Consider the following 21,715-nt stretch of genomic DNA (forward strand, 5'->3'; position numbering starts at 1 on the left):
TAAGTTTTCAATGATGGGAAAAGCTTCCATTCAGTTTAAACATAATGTAAATAAATTTAAATCCCCAAAATACAATCATAATTCTAAAAATTCATACTATTATTCTTCTTAAATGTTTAAATTACAATTAATTAAGGTTGTTGATTTCAAATACAGTGGAATTATGGGTCGTACATCATTTAATTTTATGTGCTAACTGCTACATACCCAAAGGAACATGAATTAAAATGGTTCCACTTGTGACCAGGAGATGGAGCTGTCATGTAAGATGCTGCCTTTATTTATTTATTTTTCTAATTTAGCATGCTGTTTTCTAACAGACATTGGGTACCATCGAATGAGTGTCAGAACAGAAAGCTAAGGTAAAGGAGGGAGGATGCTGTGGTCATCCTTTCTTGTTTTTTTCTTCTTTAATGAGGATAGAATACATGTGAGATTTTGCTTTCTACTCCAGTAAAAATTCTGAAGAATTGCATTGAAGACTATTATATTCAACACATACGTGGATTCTGTGTTATGATTTACATTTTTCTTTATTTCAGGTAAGCCAGTATGATTCTATTTTTGACTTATCCACGGATTGTTATCTATGTTAAGAATGACATTTAATATAAGATGTGTGCTTTGTTAGCTTGTATTCAGATCTAAGAGATTCAAAAGCTCTAATTCTAGCTGTTGTGCAATTTAAAATCTTCCTAGGCTGAAATGAGCTCTGACTATGACATACCGTATTTTATTATTTATTTGGCTTTCTAGCTGTTGGTGTCTGTCTCTGGCTGTATTTGTTTACCATTTAAAGGTAAAGCTTTCAAAGTGAAAGATGGGCTTTCCTTTCACAAGGGAAATACTGCTCCTTAATGCAGTGAACAAATTGTAGAGATATAATGAAGCAGATTAACATGGCAGTGGCTCTGCCAAAGCCCAGGGCTGAGCCTTCTGATTGCAGCCTCAGAGGCAAGCCAGTATTCTGAGTCCAAAGGCCTTTTGAACGATTTCTGCTGGCTACGATGGTACAGATTGTTTATGTGTTTATTTTTACCTCTTAGAAATAATACGTAAGCCATTTCTCCCACATGAATCAAGATTTATGTAATGTGTTTAATAGACTTGGAATGAGACTATAGACCCTCCCTCCTCCCCCAGTGTGGATGTGAGGAGTAGGCTGAAATTAATTGCCATGAAAATTGATTTTTTCTATATTTTATTGGATTTAGGATAATAGAACTGTGGCCATTTTAAGCAGTTGATATTATAGAAGGTGCTCACATTTTAAATTATTTTAGGTCATGTGACATTATCTGTGTTAAAGAGTGGAATGACTCAGGAGGTAGAAGTTGCATGCAACAGCCTAGCTTCTCTCTGCTGCTTCTCGTGATTTCCCTTAAATCCTTGCTTGATTATTATCAGAATAATAGGAATAAAGACATACAGAAATCCTACATTTAACAACCACTGATTTTCATTTAGAGAAATTTAAAGAGATTTTACGAATATTTTTAAAATAGTTTTGTTAGATTGTTTTTAAATGCCTCACTTCTTTCTCCTGTGGAAAGAGCTCTGTGTGTGTGTGTGTGTGTGTGTGTGTGTGTGTGTGTGTGTGTGTGATGGTGGAGGTGGCAGGCAGTGGGGGTGCATCAGGATGTTTTTACCTCAGTCATTGTTTTCCTATAAAAAGGTAGTTTTGCCATGACAGAGGTTGCGAAAGCTATGGGGAGTGATTTTATAAAATGGTTTGGACAAACCATGAAAAAAACATGTTTTTTAAATGTGTGGAATCTAGTTTGTAGTACCACATGGCTCCATATATATGTAGATTTTTAGAATTACAGATATTTAACCATTTATCCCCATTATCATTTAAAGAAAGGCAACTGTAATTGAGAGATTAAGTGGATTTCCCAGAGTCACGTACTAAATTACAATCAGGCAAGGCTAGAACACTGATTGACAGTTCCATATCTTCCATAGCAGTAATGCAATTTATCTCTAGTGTGAACATATCAGGATGGCATAGAGCAGGTATGCTGATATTCACTGTGTTTGTGTGGGTGCATGTATGTGTGTGTGTTTGGTTGTATTCTGTAAAATAGAGTTTCTTTCAGTGTACTGTTGCTCAATGGCATATTACATGAAGTGCTCAATTTTCTTAGGTTTCTTGTCAAAGCATCCAAGAAAACCGAATGACAACTATGGAAATTCTGTTTTTTAGTATGCCTTTTTCATTATTAGGTGGTGTATACTCTTCTACCCTATGCTCATGAATGATATGGATGGCCACATGACTCTTTCCCTCCTACCTAATAGAAAAGATTGTACATATAGGTTAATCTATTGACAACTATAAGAATATCATCTAATGTCCAGGCCTTTCCTCCTTTGTTCACTTACTAGGCACAGGCTTTACCCTACTTCTTCAATATCTTGAGAAAAGAAAGGGATTAAAATGTGTCATGTCTATATATATTTGTGGAATACTGCGTATCTACCAAGCGCCCATGGTAGAGATTAAGAAATAATTAGTCACGGAGTTTACCTCTAAGAGGTTAACATGCAAATATACACATGCAGATACCACTATACCTCAAAATAAGGAATGAAGAAAGGTGAGAAAGTGAATGGGACAGGAATATCAGCACCTGTCTTGTGCCAGGCACCATTTTACATCCTGGGATTCAGAATAAAACAATAATATCGATTTCTGTCCATGGTGGGCTCAGAGCTCAGAGGAAAAGATTTTAGGAGGATGTGACAGTTAAATTAGATCTTTAAGAGTGAGTTGGATATAAACAAAGAAAAACAGAAAGTTGCTTATTCCAGGTACATAGGTGAGGCAAGTAAATACAAGAAAATGGGGAACTGTAGGCGTTGTATAGGAAAACTGTAGAGAATGGTAAATAACCCAATCTGTTTGAAGCTTCTGTTGTCCGTGGTGTTGTTGCAGTTGTTTTTTCTTCCCCTGGGGCAGAAAAAGTAAGGATAATGAATTTGGCTTTTGGTGTTATGCATTTGACATACCGGCACATAGTGATACACTGGGGTGTTCTATAAGAAGCTGAACGTGTTATATCCATGCATCAGATTAGTGGTTAAGGCTGAATATACAGATCTGCATGCAGTTGTGGGCAAAAATTAGGTCACACATAGTTAAACATTAATGGGGAACAAAAGAGAAGTGAAGATGACTGGGGGCATAATCTTAACATTAGGAGAGTAAAAAAGTCTAGAAAAAGTATTATTAAATTGTGTGAAAACAATGTGAGAAGTTGATGGAATAACAATATCACAGGAGGCAAAGCAGGTAAATTGAATATCAAAATAGGGATAAGAAGCAATAGAAAACCCATAAAGGGGTTGGTTCATAACAGGATAGAGTAAAGATGATGGATTTAGTTATCATTATCAGGTCATAAATGAATTTTAAGAGAACAGGTTTAGTTGAATGGCAGAGACAGGGTCTCTGAGGACTAAATTGGACATGAGAAATCTGGGGATTATATTTAAGTTTTATGAAGTTTGCCAGGGAAAGGTAGGAGAGATAACATTTTTTACCTTGAGAAAGAAAGTACTATTGAGGGAAATTTCACTTTAGTGAGGATTAGGAAAACCTAAGCCTTTTGTAGAGTAAGGTATGAAGTCAATAGAGAGAAATTGAGGAAAGAAGAAACAAAAGTACATCAAGGTCCTGGAAGAGACAGAAGGAAGGTTTGAAAATGCTTTTCCTTGACACAGGAGGAAAGGGTGTTTGATGATAATGAGCAAAGCTGGTGTAACTCACTTTGGGTGGCCTGTTTTTGGAAATTAAATCATTGTCTGTAAGATGAAGTATCTCCTCTATTTAAATCAGTTTGTTCCTCAGTAAAGACTATTTGTGGCATATGGACTTTCTGGAAGAAATAATTAATCCTCAGTATTAAAACACTTTCCTGCAGAATATATTTTAGTCACATTAATTCTTGAATTGGAGAATAATAACACTGTTTCACATGAAGCTTTTACATACTTCAGTTATCAATTTCTTATTCATAACCACCTATTTAAAAACAGGTTCTATTTAAAACTTGTATTGAATTAGACTAACACATAACTATTATACATATCTAGTTGATTACTAAGGGCCGGTTTGCCAGCATCTAAATTAATTATTCAAGTTCTTTCCTTCTTTGAATCCTTCAGTTTCATTAGCACTTTCACTTTCACCAGGACTTGTGTAGAGAGAAAGTCAATGTCACGACCGGGTGCAGTGTCTCACACCTTTACTCCCAGCACTTTGGGAGACCGAGGTGGGCGGATCGCCTGAGTTCAGGAGTTTGAGACCGACCTGGCCAACATAGTGAAACCCTGTCTCTACTAAAAATAAAAAAGTAGCTGGGCGTGGTGGCAGGCACCTGTAGACCCAGCTATTCGGGAGACTGAGGCAGGAGAATTACTTGAACCTGGGAGATGGAGGTTGCAGTGAGCTGAGATTGTGCCACTGCACTCCAGCATAGTCAACAAAGTGAGACTCTGTCTAAAAAAAAAAAAAAAAAAAAAAGTCAGTGTCAGGAACCTCCTTTCCTTTAGAGAACTAGCTTTCTTAGGAAGTTTCCTAGGAGAAGTTCCTTTTTTCTCCCTTTATTCTGGCAGTTACAGAATCCTTGTGTCTTCTTGCACCCAATCTCCTCTAAGGTGAATGCATTCTCTTGCATTCATCTGTCATGAAATGGCAGTGGGAAGCCTTAAAGAAGGCATAAGCATTGATGAGTTATATACATATTTTGCTGATAATAATGAATAACATTGCCAAAATAGTAGTGGCTATTGAAATATTATTTCTATTAGGAAAAGATAACCTGCATCAAGAATATGAGATGAAATTCTATTAAAAAATGAAAAGTAGGCGGGCCATAGTGCCTCTTGCCTATAATCCCAGCACTTTGGTAGGCGGAGGGGGTCAGATCACCTGAGTTCAGGAGTTCTAGACAAGCCTGGCCAACATTGTGAAAACCCACCTCTAGTAAAAATACAAAAATTAGCCAGGTATGGTGGCTGATGCCTGTAATCCCAGCTACTCCAGAGGCTGAAGCAGGAGAATCACTTAAACTCAGGAGGCGGAGATTGCAGTAGACCGAGATCCTGCCACTGCACTCCAGCTTGGGCGATAGAGAGAAACTCTGGGTCAAAAATAAATAAATAAATAAATAAATAAATAAATAAATAGAAAGAAAAGGAAAGGAAAGAAGGTAAATAAAACCTGACCTCTCTATAACGCTCATACATTAGTGTTATCTCCTCTTTATCCATTTGGGTTTAGTGAAATTGGAGGTCAGTGGAAGGAGAGGTAGGGGTGGATTTTGCAAATCAGAAGTACAATTTTTTTTTCTGGTAATGTTCCATTAAACTTTTCAGTCAAAACCTTTATGTGGAAGAAGACATAATTACTAACTACATTAATAATAATAAAAGAAAAAATTTTGTTGGGTAATATATTTTTGTTTATTAATGAAACATTTTGGAGAAATGGTTTAAGAATCAAAGATATTTAAGTATATTTTATTTACTGGAATGTGATAAAAGATATTTGATGGTAAAAAACTATCCTTTCAGTTAACTGTTTGTACTTACTAAAATAATATTTAGGGGGATAAAATGATCTTAGGATGCAATTGCCCACAAAAAGTGCTTTGAATTGTTTAGATTATTTTTATAGTTTTAAGTTGTTAAGTCTTTTGCTGGTATCTAGGATTAGTTGGGATTATAATATGCTTTGAATATGAACATGTCTTGGTGTTATTAGCAAATAAGTATACAATTACGTGATTGTGTAATTACTCTGCTACATCTTGCGTTGTGTGATATGTATGGGGAAATGACAATGGAATAACAACAGTTCTCTTAAGCATATATGAAGGGTAGTGGTTGAAATATCATGAAAAAAAAGGGAGTTTATGATAATATTATGATAAAAGAAGACTGATACTATCTCTCTTCTCTGAATAACTGGTATCAAAATGTGAAATATCTAAGGTGTGACGCAAGCTGGTCAGGACAATGGTGATGCTATCTCTGTATCAGCCCAGCACATCCAGCTAAGATATTTTCCTTCTTTTCTGTGTGATATGGTTTGGCTCGGGATCCCCACCCAAATCTCACCTTGAATTGTAGTTCCCATAATCTCTACGTGTTGTGCGAAGGACCAGTGGGAGATAATTTAATCACGGGGGTGGTTACCTTCATGCTGTTCTTGTGATAGTGAGTGAGTTCTCACTCGATCTGATGGTTTTATAAGGAGTTTTTCCCCCTTTGCTTAACAATTCTCTCTCCTGACACCTTGAGAAGAAGGATGTGTTTGCTTACCCTACTGCCATGATTGTAAGTTTCCTGAGGCCTTCCCAGTCATGCAGCACTGAGTCAATTAAACCTCTTTCCTTTATAAATTACCCATTCTTGGGTATTTCTTCATAGCAGCATGAGAACTGACTAATACACTATGTCTCCCTTGGATTGAGCAAATGAGGGAGCCCAGCAATTGTCAGGCAGCTAGGATCTGCAAGAAGTGCTTAGACCTACACTTACTATTTCCTGAATTAACAGTCCTGGAAGACAGGAGCCTAGTTATGTAGACAGGGTTACCATACAATGTGTCATCTAAACCAGGATGTAGTTTGTTAATAATTTCTCCACAAGAACAGGTATAAATCAAGATGGTTCCAGGTAAACTGGGATGCACAGTCACTCTACTTCTAAGGGTCAAGAAACTTTTACATTTAATCAGACTATTCAAATAAATTGTTCATGATTTTGGTGCCTAAGTGTTAGAAACTTAAAATGTGAAATGACCCATCAATTAGACAAAGGGCATTCAGCTAAGCTGCTCCAATTACTGGCCTTGACAAATCCATCAATTGAAGCCTCTAATGACTCCTGTTGAATCCTTAGGTGTATCATCAGGAATGATGTCACTCCAATAATGTTAAGCCTGACTTCCCAGGGAATTCAATTGTGTGCAGAAAAAAAACTGTTAGTAAATTATGCTGTTATTACAAACTTAGACTCACAGCATCATAAATCTATTCAAATAAAAAAAGCAAAAGCAGGATAAAATATAGATTCAAATTATTTTCACATTTGGATATGCATCTTTTAAGGAGTTCTCATGAATGTGTAATCCTTAGAAGATAGGAATTTAGCTCCAAGAACCCCGGAATTTTCTCCACTGGCACTTTCTACCCAAATCTCGGTAATGTCAATATGCATATGTATGGCCTCTTAACAGACTATCCTGTAAATTACTTAAATTATTTTCCTCCAATGATCATATTTTTTTACCCTTCCTCAGACATCCACACCCATGGTTTTATCTTGAAACTCTTCATGGCCAGTAACTGTGACTTGCCTATAATCCTTCCTTCACACATCCTACACCACCTTTCTAGCGCATTTCATCTAGAACTCCAACTCAATCCTTTAACCACACCAGGCCTCTAAATCACTGATCTTGTCGTACTTTGATCGTCTCTCAATTAATGTCCTCTTCCCTTTCCTTAGATAAATTCCACGATCATTCATAAAAATCACTCCTTGTTTATACATACACACTTAACAAACTCCCCCCTCAGTGTTTTTTTGTTTGATTGGTTTTTCGGTAACTGTCTGGCTGAATCTTCATCCTCATATTCAATTCCCACCTTTCTTCATGCCTGCATTTTTGCAGGTGGACACACACACAAGTGGATCCTTGATGATGCCCAGTAATCATGCCACATGTCCCTAGATCACTTATTCTCCCAGGTTCTTGTACTTAGATTTCATACCTTTTCTTTTCTCCTCAAACCACCAATATCTCCTACCTTGACTTCACTCTCAGTTGAAAACTTTGTTTCCTAAATCAGTGAAAAAATTGAAACAATCAGAAGAGATTTTTCCCCACAGGTTTCTATCACTACATGTGCCTTCCTACCAGGTTCTGCACCCACAGAACCTGACCTCCCACCCATTACCTTAAATCAACTATCCCCATTTCTATCTAAAATAGTTCCTGCATCTGTGCACTAGATCCTATTGCTTCTTACACAAGGGCATTTCTAGAGCATTTTATTTCTCTATCTCTCCTGCATTAGTAATTTTATCTCTTTATTATATTTGCATACAAGTATTCCATTATTGCTCCTATATTTGAATTTTTTTTACTTTCTTCAACTATCTTTTTTTTAATTTTTATCCTCTTTGCAAAAATACTTAATGAAAGTGTGTGCTGTATTCTCTGTATCTATGTCTCTCCTTCTATTCTCTTTTAAATCTACGTTAGTCAGGTTTTTACTCTTAACATTTTACCAAATCAGCTCTTGATAGAAATCTGATGATCACTCTATTGCCAAATTCAGTGGTCCATCCTCAGCTTTCATCTTACTTGATCATCCAGCAGTACTGGAGACAGTTCATCACTGTCTGCCCCTTGATACACTGCCTTCTGTTGGATTTCAGGATAGCACACAATTTGACTCTTCTCTTAGCTTATTGTTCACTCCTTCACAGTCATTTTACTCTTTACTCTGCCTTTCCAAACTTCATTATTTGAATGTCCCTGGTTCTGTCCCTGATTCTCTTTTCTTCTTTATCTACTTTCTTTTGTTCCCATTGAGTTTTGTGGCTTTAAATGCCATATAAATCATGATGACATCCAAATATTTACCTCCAGTTTTCTGCCAAACTGAATTTGTGGGTCTAACTGATTATTTGGCTGGGATATCTAGAAGACACTGCAAAGTTAACATCCCTAAACTAAGTTTCTGATAGTCATCCCCAACCAACCTGCTTCAATCCCTGCTTTCCCCACCTTACTTTTATCAGGAGATAACTCTAGTTTTCCTCATCCTCAGGCTAACAACTCTGGTATCATCCTTGATTATTCTTTTTCTCTTATATCCCACATTCAATTCCTGAGAAATTCCTGTTGATTTCTACTTCAGAATATACCCAGGATCTATGTGCTGCCACCTTCACACTGCTACCCTGCTCAAGCCACTATCAAGTTTCTTGTGGATTTCTGCCTTAATTTCCTAATTGGACTTTATTCTTCTACTTGTCCTCACAATCTATTCTCAACACGGCAAGACAGAAGATTACGCCACATCCTGCTCAAAATTCTGCAAGTGATATCCAGTTTTCTCAGGGTAAAAGTCACCTGACAATTTCCAAAAAGACTCTATTTAGCCTGGTCTCCATCCCGTTACAGTATTTCTCTGAATTTGTCTCCAGTTTTTCTTTCCCTCACTCACTTACACTATTTCTTGAATATTCCAGGAACACTTCAATCCTTTGGGCTGTTTTCTCTGCCTAGAATAATTTTGCCTTGGGCACTTGCATGACTAACCTCCTCATCTGTTTAAAATCTGAACTCAAATGTCGTTTCTAAATAATACCTACTCTTAACCATCCTGTTTAAAATCTGAGCCCTCTTCCTCTAACCTCATTCTTATCATCTCCCATATTCTTCTATACTTTCTTTTCTTTGTTATCATTTGGTTTGCTTTGTTCTTTTTTTCCTTTCCTTTCCTTTCTTTTCTTTCCTTCCCTTCTAACACATCACCTTATAGCATACTGTATACATTGGATTTCTCCTGTTGGTAATTTAAGCCCCAAATGGGCAGAGATTATTATGTTTGGTGCCCTAATGTTTCATAAATGCTTAGAACACTTCCTGATCTATAGAAGAGACTAAAAATGTTTGTAGATTAAATTAATGAATCTTAGAAACTTAAATTTATTCCTTTAAGCATACTAAAGGGCACCATGCTTTCTCTTTCACTTTTATTGGGCTGATTCACATTTACAAATGACCCAGTGCAAATTGCCTGATTTTTCATTCAGTATTTACACCAATAGAAATAAAATGCATATTAGTGTTATAAAATCAAACCTTAAATGAGAGTAAATGTATCATTAATAGTTACTGAAGACCTTTTCCTGCTATGTGTGACATTTAATATTTTTTTCTTATGACTTCATTGTTCTTTGCTTGTTCATCCTCTAGATTGTGAGCTCCTCAAAATCAGGAATTTGGTCATCATATCTATCTCCCAAATACCACACCCAATGTCTGGCACATAAGAAGTTTTAAAAAATATGCTGTTTTAGTCATAGGATGAGCATACACTTAAAATTTAATATCGTTCCTGCATATGCTGTGTCCTGAGCTTTCGCTATGTGGGTTGCTTTAATTCTTACAACCATGTGGAGCGAAGCGTTGGTCTTATTTTACAGATGTGATAAAGCTGGTTATTTTGGCCAGGACTTAATCACTGCAGTGTTGTCACTGTCTAGTCTCTAGTGACCATATCGCAGGAAGTTAATTATACTCCTTTTTTAAAGATAAATTGAAATAATGCTAACAATGCCAGATTTCTTGGAAATGTTTTGTTTTTAGTTTCAGTTAGAAGAACGCCTTAGCTTAGTGAATAAGGGACAATGAACGTTGTTTTCCTGCTCAATTCAGTTGGGAAAGTTGACCTCATCGTTTTGTGCTTTCAATCCCTTAAGTGTAATAAAATTGTTTACTACCTTAGTTTATACAAATCTCCAAGATCTCATGGAAGTCACCCAGTTAACTCTCCTAAAGAGTCTTCAAGCATGTCTTGTTCTAAATCTCAGCTTAGGTATTTTCTGTCATTTACCACCTAATGTCTATACTACTTTATTTATAGAAAGTCTTATCTAATATAAATATGCTAACTGGCTATGAAAAAATTGATCACTTTCCACATAATCATATACTGAAAAAAGTTTCCACTGAATAATTTCAGTGACTTTTTCTTAATAATCTCCACTGCTTCAGAAGTGTATATAAACTTTTGTCCTAATCAAATCTAACTCAAACGTCACTTCCTTTATGATGTTCTCTCTATTTTCATATGCAGCATATACTTTCATTATACTCTGCACTTATCTCTACCTTGTAATGTGAAGTAGCCAGATCTATGTGGACCTGAGTCATCTGTCACATTTACTTGTGTACTCTATAAGGACAGATATTGTTTTGTATGATTCTATCAAGCTACCCAGTATCTACATATACTCTCTTCCATAGGAGGTGATACATATGCTGAGCTCTACTCATTTAAAACTTCAATCAAGGTACTATTGGAGTTTCTTAGTTTTACAACATAACTATGTCCTACTTCAAGTGACCTATTAAAATAGCTCTCAGTAGTTTGGTTTAATACAACTGCCTTTATAGCTTTTGAATTTAGTGTTTGTTTGAGTAGACGTTATGGTGATTTGTAAAATGATATGGATATAGAATATAAAAATTTTGACAGAAATGTAAATAATAAGTATAAATTAGGGAGACAGTGCCCTCTCACTCTCTCTCTATTTCACACACTCACACACAAACACACACACAAACACACACACAATCTCTATTTCCAAATCTTGTTCACAAGGAGCTCTGTAACTCCATGAGTAATTTTTACAACCAATAACAGATTAACCAACGATAGTCACATAAACATATACACACAAGTATACACAGCCTAACTCCCCCACATCATTATTACCTATCTACCTTCAATAATGCAACTTATAAAATACAATGACCTGGCTGCTATAGGAAAGGATAAAATGTAGGTTACAATGTTCTTCTGATATTGGGATGGCAAGGAATGTGTATTTTGCAGGAATTTCAAACCCTGAATTGTAGAATGATTTGAGATACCACCTTAACTACCAACAAATTTGATCCTGTGTTCATCATTTTTCTGAGATTCTGGTTTTCCAGATTTCTGACCTTAAATGACTCAACCAAAAAAATCTGCTTATTATTAAAGACCATAAGGAGTAATGAACGGAACAAAATATGATTTAATATAATATTAAATATACTTTGTAACTCAAAACATTATAAAAGATGTGATGGTTTCTGACTATAATTCAGTATATACTATTTTAGTTTTAGTGACAATGTTTCTAACAAATACAGGAAAATGTTTTGGAACCTAGTGTCCTTTACAGCAAGTATCAAAAACAGACTCAGGAAAATGTAAGCAAAATTAAGCCAAACCAAACCAACCAATCAAACAACAACAACAAAGTGTGTTGCTGAGTGGCTGATAGACAAGGACAAGTATTTGGGATGTTCTAATATAATAGGTGGTAAGAACCAAAGGAACATCCGTGATTCAAGTGAGAGTGGTGGTGGTAGAAAACAAAACAAAAGAAATAATAATAAGAGTCGAAATAATAAAAGAAAAAAGTCAAAGGGTCTATTTTTACATGTACACTTTCAAAGATAGCATGACAATATTTAGTCTCAAGAATTTCATGCAAAGCGCTGCATATGTTGATATATTAGGTCTCTTCCAGCCCAGTGAAGATTATCTTGCGTGGTTTAAGTTTTCTATGCCATGAGTGAGGTAAGGGCATTTATTCCCCAGATCCTTCCCTGCCAGATTACTGTGGTTGAATGTAAACACCACAACTCCTGCCAAGTGGCCCCTACTCTCTCTGATTCTAGTAATTATTTCCTCCTTTTGCCTCCTGCTGCTGCTAGCCTTGGGGTGCACCCTGCTTTGTTTATTTTCCTTAACCCTGATGTACCTTTGCAAATAACCCTATTTTTGTTTTAATCTCTCAATTAAAATCTCCTCTTGGGGTGTGTCATCTGTTTTCTGTGAAGACTTCGATTAGTATAATAGCTAACATTTATGAAATATTTACTGTAATACAGGCACTGTTGAAATAATTCACATGATTCCAATTTTTTGATCCTCACAACATTTATGTGAATTAGATACTCTTATGACTAAATTTAAAGTATGAGGCTACTGAAGAACATAGGGTTTAAATACCTTAAAGATCGTATAGCTAAAAACTAAGACAAAATAAAATCCAGGAGTCTGACTCCATAGCAGAGCTTAGATGTGATAGTAATTAATATGATTTTAAAGAAAATCTTATATTGTTGATATCTGTATAAATCCCATAGACAAGATCTAAGTACAGAAAAACAAAATAGAAAGAAGTCAGGAAAATTTAGTTCACAGGTAATAAAACTAGACACAGACACCTAAATTTAAAAATATTCCATGCACATATTCTGCATATCTGAATGCAACAAGATATTATTAAGCATCTTAATTATTTGGAAAAAATGTAGAGGGGACATTTTTTCAACATTTGAAGAAAACCTTTAACTAATATAAATATATCACACAAGTTAACTGAAAAATCTATCTGCTGTCTATCCTCATGTTCAGTTATCAAGTATGTATCATTTAAATTTAAGATTAAAAAAGCACTACTTAAATCCCAAAGACTCATTAAAATAAAACTAGCAAATGCATTTTACTTATCAGTTATTTCCCTGAAAATGCATATTCTTTTTAAATTAATTTTTTATTTAAAAAAGAGCATCATGCCATTAAACAAAAAAGGAAAATTTTATTTACTGGAACATTCTTGCGATTTTTACATAGGGGTGTGACCAAAAAAGTCAGATTTTTATTTTTATTTACAGTAAGGAGAGATTTTATCTTCAGTGATGATTACAAGGTGGGGAAAGGGCAAGGATCTCAAGAGTCAGGCAAAATTTCTCTTTTAGAGAGAGGAGTAAACAAGGCTAGAATGAACTGGGTGGGGGGGAAGAGATTTAAGGGTGGCATGATCTGACAGAGAATGTTCCACTCTGAGATCAACCTGCTACCTTGAGGGACTGTGTAAGGGGGGTGGCGTGCTGCCTCATCTTGAAGGTAAGTCAAAATTCAGGGATTTGGGGAAAGTAGAAAATCTTAGCCAAAATTTGGTTAATAAGCATTTTGTTCCCATTGGTCAGTGGGGACGGGCAGTTTAGCTGATCATTTATGAGGTAAAGAACAGGAATTTTGAAGTTCTGTGTTGGGTCTCATCATAGGTAAATGGGGGACATTTGTAAGTTTTGCCTGTGCCAGATGGGGAAGGGTCATTCTTTATAGTAATTTCCTAGAACATGAAAGGATAGGGGGTTTCTTATTATTTCATCTAGATAAACTGGAGCAGAAGATGATTTCACTGGATTATTAAACCCCTCAGGGTCTTCTACCTGCCCTTCTTAACCTTTACATTCCAAATTTGCTTCTGTCTTGTTTCTAGAGCTGGTAATCTTTCTTCCATGAAGTTTATGAAATTCTTCATGACAGGATATAGACTTTGACAGTTCTGTTTTTGATGTGCATAACACCTACCAGATTGATTTGTGATAATATCATTAAGAGGCCACTTATAGCCTATTTATGACTCAGCAAACCATGGTCTTTTACAGCCTCTTTTAAGATGGTTTGGAGAGATAAAGAATAATATTTCATGACATGTAAGAATTATATTAAGTTTGAAGTTTAATGTCCATAAATACAGTTTTACTGGGACACAGCCATGCTCATTTTTATATAAATTTTCCATGACTGTTTTCATGCTATAAGGTGAGAACTGTATACTTGCAACAGAGAAAATATGGCCCACAAAGCCAAACATATTTACTAAATCATCCCTTATGGAAACTAAGTTGCAGACTCTGGTCTATGTAGTCACATTACACTACAATTATCAAGTATTGGTGTTTGACAGTATTTAAGTTTCTGAATGAATGAATCTATGTAGAGAAATGTATAGCTGTATCTATATTACTGATATTTCCTATTAATTTCACTATTTTTCTGTTGATTTTTTAGCTTTTCTAGGTACATAATTTTGTCTGTAAATAATTAGGAGAATATATCATGCCTTTCTTTTCTAATATTTCTAAGCAATCGTTCCTTTACTTATTTCTAACCAATATTTTCCCCCAGTTATACTGGCAGATTTTCCTGGAAAATATTAATAGTGCAAATTTCCTGCTGTTTCCTAACTTTGACATAAATATTTATAGTGGCTCTTCACTAAATTACATTTACATCAATATCCTTAGTGATATATTGATGTAAATTTGATTTGAGACAGAACAACTTCATAATGTAAGGATATTTCTCTTTACAAAGAGAATTTATAATAATTTATAAATAACTGTGGTATCTATTAAATGACTTTTGAGCATCTAGATGTAGTTCATATTCTGTTTTGGCCAATTAATGTCATGTATTTCATTAATATATTTTTAAGTACTGCATCATTTTTTCATTACTATTTTGGATCTTATTTTGGTGCATTATGTTATTAAGTAGTTGTATGTTTTATTTAAGATATTTATAACTGTACTTATTAGCGATATTGGCTGTACATTTTCATTTTTGAGGGTGTTCTTTTGGCAAAGTTTTACTATGAAATTTAAATTTGCTTCCAAAAATTTTTTTGAGTAATTTTCTTATTTTTCTATCCTTTGAATCTGTTTACAAAATGTGGAAATAAATTGTTTCTAGATAATATCAATATTTATTTGCTAGAAAATAAAAACTCACCTATAAACATATTTTATTGTTATTTTAAAGTGGGTTTACATATTTCTTTTAACTCATTTCCTTATTAATTGCCTGATCAAGTTTTCGCTTCTTATATCATTTTGACAATTTCACTTTCACAGACATACATATTTTGTAGAAAAATTCAAAGATTTTAATATAGTTAATAATTTTGTTTGCATACTTTTGGTGTCTCAAAAGCTAAGAAACATGATTTCATGCCTTCTACAATTGTGCTGAGTTTCTAACAGTTTTGCATAATAATGTATTACTATTAACTTTTTGATTTTATGACCAGTTTATATTTATTAGAACATTTACCTTTATAAGTACAAAATTACCTTACTTACCCATTTAAGTTTTTTGCATTGAGACATATTTTCTGTCTAATAACATTGTAAAACCTACATTTTTGTTTGTATTTGTTGATATATTTTTGTCCATTTTTTATTTTTAATTTTGGCAATTTGTTCTATGGCTCTTCCAAATAAACAACATCTGTTCAACTTTTGCATTGTGATCTAATTTGGTACTTTGTGTTGGTTAATTATAAATTAACCAATTCAAAATTTATTATCTTAGGTGTCAGATAATATTTGATTTTTCTTCTCATAACTTGTTTTGTGGTTTCTACTTCTCTTATATTTTTCCTGATTTTCCCATCGGGATATATCAACTGCAGTTTTTCCCTTCTTTATTTTTCTTCTATTTTTCTAGCTTTTTGGAATGCATGTATTGCCTTATTTCATTCCATTATTTTAAAAGAAACCATCAGCATCATAAGTGAAACTATCTATTAACTACCCTTACATAAAATAAAAATATTAAATTTTTTCTTTCCCTTCCAACTATTTTCCAGTTTAAAAAAATGTACATGATTTGTACATTTCACATTAATTTTAAAAATGTTCTCCATAAGTGTATTATTTTATAACCTTACTAACAACAACTGTTAAAATCTGGCTCTATGGTTTAACTCCATATCCTAACAGTTATTAAAATATGGCTCTACGGTTTAACCCCATATCCTAACTAAGGATATTACCATTATTACTATGTATTACCATTTCTTCTATCATCTTCTGTAGAGCTGAAGTGTATCTTAGAGTCACCTCTTCATGAAGGACATATTGATGATATATTTTCTCAGTTGTTGGTATGTGAAAATATTTCCGTAATGCACTCATGTAATAATGATAATTTCAGTTTATACACAAATATTTTTCTTAAAAATGTATTTTGTTCTTTCATTCTCAGACATCTAATATGGAGAAGATAGGATACAGCCAGATTTTTGCTTTTTTTTCCCCCCTCCTTGGAAGCAAACCATTTTCCCCTACCAGAAACGTGATGGATGTTTTTCTTTATCCTTTGACCTTCTCTAACTCAACATGAAATGTTAACATTTGCAGTTCTTTTCCTTTTTTTCTCTTTTTCATGTGCGTGTGTGTGTGTGTGTGTGTGTGTGTGTGTGTGTGTGTATGTGTGACGGAGTCTCTCGCTCTGTCGCCCAGGCTGGAAGCGCAATGGCGCGATCTCGGCTCACTGCAACCTCCGCCTCCCGGGTTCAAGCAATATTCCTGTCTCAGCCTCCTGAGTAGCTGGGACTACAGGCGCCCGCCACCACGCCCGGCTAATTTTATATTTTTAGTAGAGACGGCGTTTCATCTTGTTGGTCAGGCTGATCTCAAACTCCTGACCTCAGGTGATCCACTGGCCTCAGACTCCCAAAGTGCTGGGATTACAGGCGTGAGCCACTGTGCCTGGCCTATTTTCTTTAATGTAAATGCTATTCCATGATCCTGTTTGATTTGCAGACTCTTTTTGTTAAAAGGTTTCATTCGTTCTTGAGATTAGAATTTGTTGTAACAACTGTGTTAGCCTTAGTTTTTCCTTTTCAATTTATTATGTTTAATGATAGCATCCTCAGGGCTTTTGCACCATGTATATATCTTTACATTGTTAATAATTATTTCCATCTGATTAACTTTTTACTCTGAGGTATTGGGAAGCTATCACAGACTTCCATTTAACAAACTTAATTTCTGCACTTCCAAATATGCTTGTTACTGTTTATACTGAGCTTACGAATTTAACTATTTTTTACAAGTATCCGCGTTACATCAAACTGGACTCCCTTGCTAACTGTCAGCTTTCCTTTCATAATTAAAGTGTCCTCTTTAATCTTAATCAGAGTATATCCTAACATTAAAATGGCCTCTTCTGCTTCTTACTTTGAACAACGGTATCTTTTCATATGTTTGGCGGGTTTTTTTCCTGCTTACTCATCATTACAGAAGATATTCTATTCTGTATAACATTTGTATTTTAGATGATTCTATCAAATACTGCTCATTTCCTGAAAACATCTAAAAGTCTTTTAGGCTGAGGAGAAGCTATAATTTTGTTTTAACAGTTACTAGTTCAACTTGTAACGAAATGAAAACTTTTTTTTTAAACTTTGCTCATTTAAATGTACAGTGGCCTAAGGAAAATATGAACCAATCACAGCAGAGTCTGTGTAGGTTTGACGGCGAGGACTCAGTTGCGTTCAAGGGTAGTGGTGTTCCTGTTCTTTGTCTGACATAACTGTCTGCACCTAAAAGCTGGGCACAGACTTTCCCATCTGGTGGGAAATATTTCAGAAACATTAGTGAGACTTGCAGTGTCCTGCTATTGCTGCAAAACTTGCTCTTCCTTCAACCCTTGCTATGGAATTCAGGTGTAACTGTAGTGTTCTACTGGCACATCCTTTATTTACAGACATACTTCAGAGATATTACAGGTTCAGTTTCACACCACCAGAAAAGCAATTATCACAAAGTGAATCATATGATTTTTAAAAAATTTCCTAGTCCATAAGAGACTTATCTTTTTTACTTTTTAATCATAGCCATTCTGACTGGTGTGTGAGATGGTATCTCATTGTGGTTTTGGTTTTTCTTTCTGTGTGTGTGTGGTTTTGTTTGCTTGTTTGTTTGTTTGTTGTTGTTGGTTTTGAGACAGAGTCTCCCTCTGTCACTCAGGCTGGAGTGCAGTGGTGCAATCTCGGCTCACTGCAAGCTCCGCCTCCTGGTTCACGCCATTCTCCTGACTCAACCTCCCTAGTAGCTGGGACTACAGGCGCCCTTCACCACGCCCAGCTAATTTTTGTATTTTTATAGAGATGGGTATTCACCATGTTGTCCAGGATGGTCTTGAACTCCTGGCTTCAAGTGATCCACCCGCCTTGACCTTCCAAAGTGCTGGGATTACAGGCATGAGCCACCACACCCAGCCTTATTGTGGTTTTGATTTGCATTCTCTAATGATCAGCGATGTTAGCTTTTTCTTCATATGTTTGTCGCAAGTATGTCTTCTTGACATGTATGTCATTTGAAAAGTGTCTGCTCACGTCCTTTGTCCAAGTTCTAATGGTGGCTTTTGTTGTTGTTGTTTGCTTGTAAATTTAAGTTACTGATAGGTTCTGGATAGTAGACCTTTGTCGGATGCATAGTTTGCAAATATTTTCTCCCATTTTGTAGGTTGTCTGTTTACTCTGTTGAGTTTCTTTTGGTGTGCAGAAACTCTTAAATTTAGTTAGATCCTATTTGTCGATTTTTGGTTTTGTTGCAATTGCTTTGGCATTTTTGTCATGAAACTTTTGCCAGGTCCTATGTCTAGAATGGTATTTATTATCCTACCTTCTAGGGATTTTATAGTTTTAGGTTTTAAATTTAAGTATTTAATCCATCTTGAGTTTATTTTCTATATGGTATAAAGAAGTCGTCCAGTTTCAATCTTCTGCATATGGCTAACCAGTTATCCCAGCATTGTTTATTAAATAGGGAGTCCTTTGTCCATTGCTTGCTGGAGAGATTGCAGAGAAAAAGGAATGCTTATACACTGTTGGTGGGATTGTAAATTAGTTCAGCCATTGTGGAAAACAGTGTGGTAATTCTTCAAAGAACTTAAAGCAGAATTACCATTCAACCCAGCAACCCCATAATTGGGTATGTGCCCAAAGAAATATAAGTGGTTCTACCATAAAGACACATACACATATATGTTCACTGCAGCACTATTCACGATAGCAAAGACATGGAATCAACCTAAATACCCATCAACAGTAGACTGGATAAAGAAGATGTGATACATATACATCGTGGAATACTATGCAGCCATAAAAAATCATAAGATTGTGTCCTCTGCAGGGACATGGATGAAGCTGGGAGCTATTATAGTAAGCAAACTAATGCAGGAACATAAAACCAAATACTACATGTTCTAACTTACAAGTGGGAGCTAAACAATGAGAACTCTTGGACACAAAGTGGGGAACAATAGGCACTGGGGCCTACTTGAGGGACGAGGGTGAGAGGAGGAAGAGGATCACAGAAAAGTGCTTATTGGGTACTATGCTTATTACCTGAAGGGCAAAATAACCTGTATCCCTGTTACATGCAGTTTACCTATATAACAAACCTTCACATGTACCTCTGAACCTGAAAGTTAAAAAAAGACCTATGTTTATATTATACTATAGTTTATTAAGTATGTAATAGAATTACATCTGAAAAAGCAATGTACATACCTTAATTTAAAAATATTTTCTTGCTTAAAAATGCAAATGATCATCTGAGTCTTCAGCAAGTCATAATCTTTATGTGGGTGGAGGATCTTGTCTGGATGTCAATGGCTGCTGACTGATCAAGGTGGGGATTGCTGAAGGTTGGGTGGCTGTGGCAATTTCTTAAAATAAGACCACAGTGAAGTTTGTTGCGTCGATTGACTCATATTTTCATGAAAGATTTCTCTTTGGCATGCAATCCTGTTTGATAGCATTTTACCCACAGTGGAAGTCCTTTTAAATTGGAGTCAATCTTCTCAAAACCTGCCTCTGCTTTATCAACAAGTTTATGTAATATTCTAAATCTTTTGTTATCATTTCACAATATTCACAGCACCTTTGCTGGGAGTAGATTCCATCTCAAGAAATCACTTACTTTGATCATTCATGAGAAGAAATTCCTCATTCATTGAAGTTTTATCATAAGATTGCCGCAATTAGGTCACATTTTCAGGCTTCACTTCTAATCTAGTTCTCTTGCGATTTCTACCACATCTGCAGTTAATTCCTCCACTGAAGTCTTGAACCCCTCAAAATCAACCATCAGTATTTGAATCAACTTCTTCCAAATTCCTGTTGATGTTGATATTTTGACCTTCTCCCATGAACCATTTATGTTCTTAATGACATCCAGAATGGTGAATTCTTTCCAAAAGTTTTCCAATTTACTTTGCCCAGACTCATTCGTGGAATGATTATCTATGGCAACTGTAGTCCTACAAAATGGATTTCTTAATAAGACTTGCAGATCAAAATGACTCTTTGATCCATGGAGTGCAGGCATGAAAACGTTAATCTCCTTGGAGATCTCCATCAGAGCTCTTGAATGACTAGGTGCATTGTCAATGAGCAGTAATATTTTGAAAAGAATAGTTTTTTTCTGAGCGACAAATCTTAACTGTGAGCTTAAAATATTCAATAAACCATGCTGTAAACAGATGTGCTGTCATTCAGACTTTATTGTTTCATTCACAGAGCATAGGCTGAATAGATTTAGCATAATTCTTAAAGGCCCTAGGATTTTTGGAATGGTAAATGAGCACTGGCTTCAACTGAAAGTCACCAGCTGCATACAGTTATCCCTCAGTATGCATGGAGAATTTGTTTCAGGACTCAGATGAATACCAAACTCTATGGAGTCCCTGATATAAAATGGTGTGGCAGCCAGGCCTGGTGGCTCTTGCCTGTAATCTCAGCACTTTGGGAGGCTGAGGCAGGCAGATCACCAGAGGTTAGGAGTTCGAGACCAGCCTGGCCAACGTGATGAATCCCCACTGTCTACTAAAAATACAAAAAAAAAAAAAAAAAAAAATAGCTGGGGTGGTGGCAGACACTTGTAATCCCAGCTACTCGGGAGGCTGAGGAAGGAGAATCACTTGAACCCAGGAGGTGGAAGTTGCAGTGAGCCAAGATCGTGCCACTGCACTCCAGCCTGGGTGACAAGAGTGAAACTCCGTCTCAAAAAAAAAAAAAAAAAAAAAAACGGTGTGTGTAGTATTTGAATATAACCTAGGCACATCCTCCCATATACTTTCAAACATCTCTGTGTTACTTATGACACCTAATGCAAAGTAAATGCTATGTAAACAGTTGTTATATTACAATGTTTAGGGAATAGTGACAAGAAAAAGTTGGCTGTACCTGTTCAATACAGATTCAATTTTAAAAAAATATTTTTGATCCATGGATGGTTAAACTCCAGATG

General features: G+C 35.5%; 1 protein-coding gene across 3 annotated transcripts in view; it reads left to right on the forward strand.

Moving 5' to 3' along the window:
* The first annotated feature begins 315 nt into the window (after positions 1-315).
* Positions 316-21,715, forward strand: part of SCN2A (sodium voltage-gated channel alpha subunit 2) — a 162,691-nt gene continuing 141,291 nt past the window's right edge. Inside the window, exon 1 of one of the 3 annotated variants that reach the window (XM_038001996.2) lies at positions 316-542. Coding sequence is in view for 1 of the 3 variants with exons in the window: in XM_073019772.1 (XP_072875873.1) it covers positions 517-542 (26 nt within the window). In the remaining 2 variants the exon portion in view is untranslated. The remainder of the gene's footprint in view (positions 543-21,715) is intronic. The other 2 variants (XM_073019772.1, XM_073019770.1) reach the window with 2 other exon arrangements.

The sequence above is a fragment of the Chlorocebus sabaeus genome, chromosome 10, assembly GCF_047675955.1.
Source record: "Chlorocebus sabaeus isolate Y175 chromosome 10, mChlSab1.0.hap1, whole genome shotgun sequence".
Classification (NCBI taxonomy): Eukaryota; Metazoa; Chordata; class Mammalia; order Primates; family Cercopithecidae; genus Chlorocebus; species Chlorocebus sabaeus.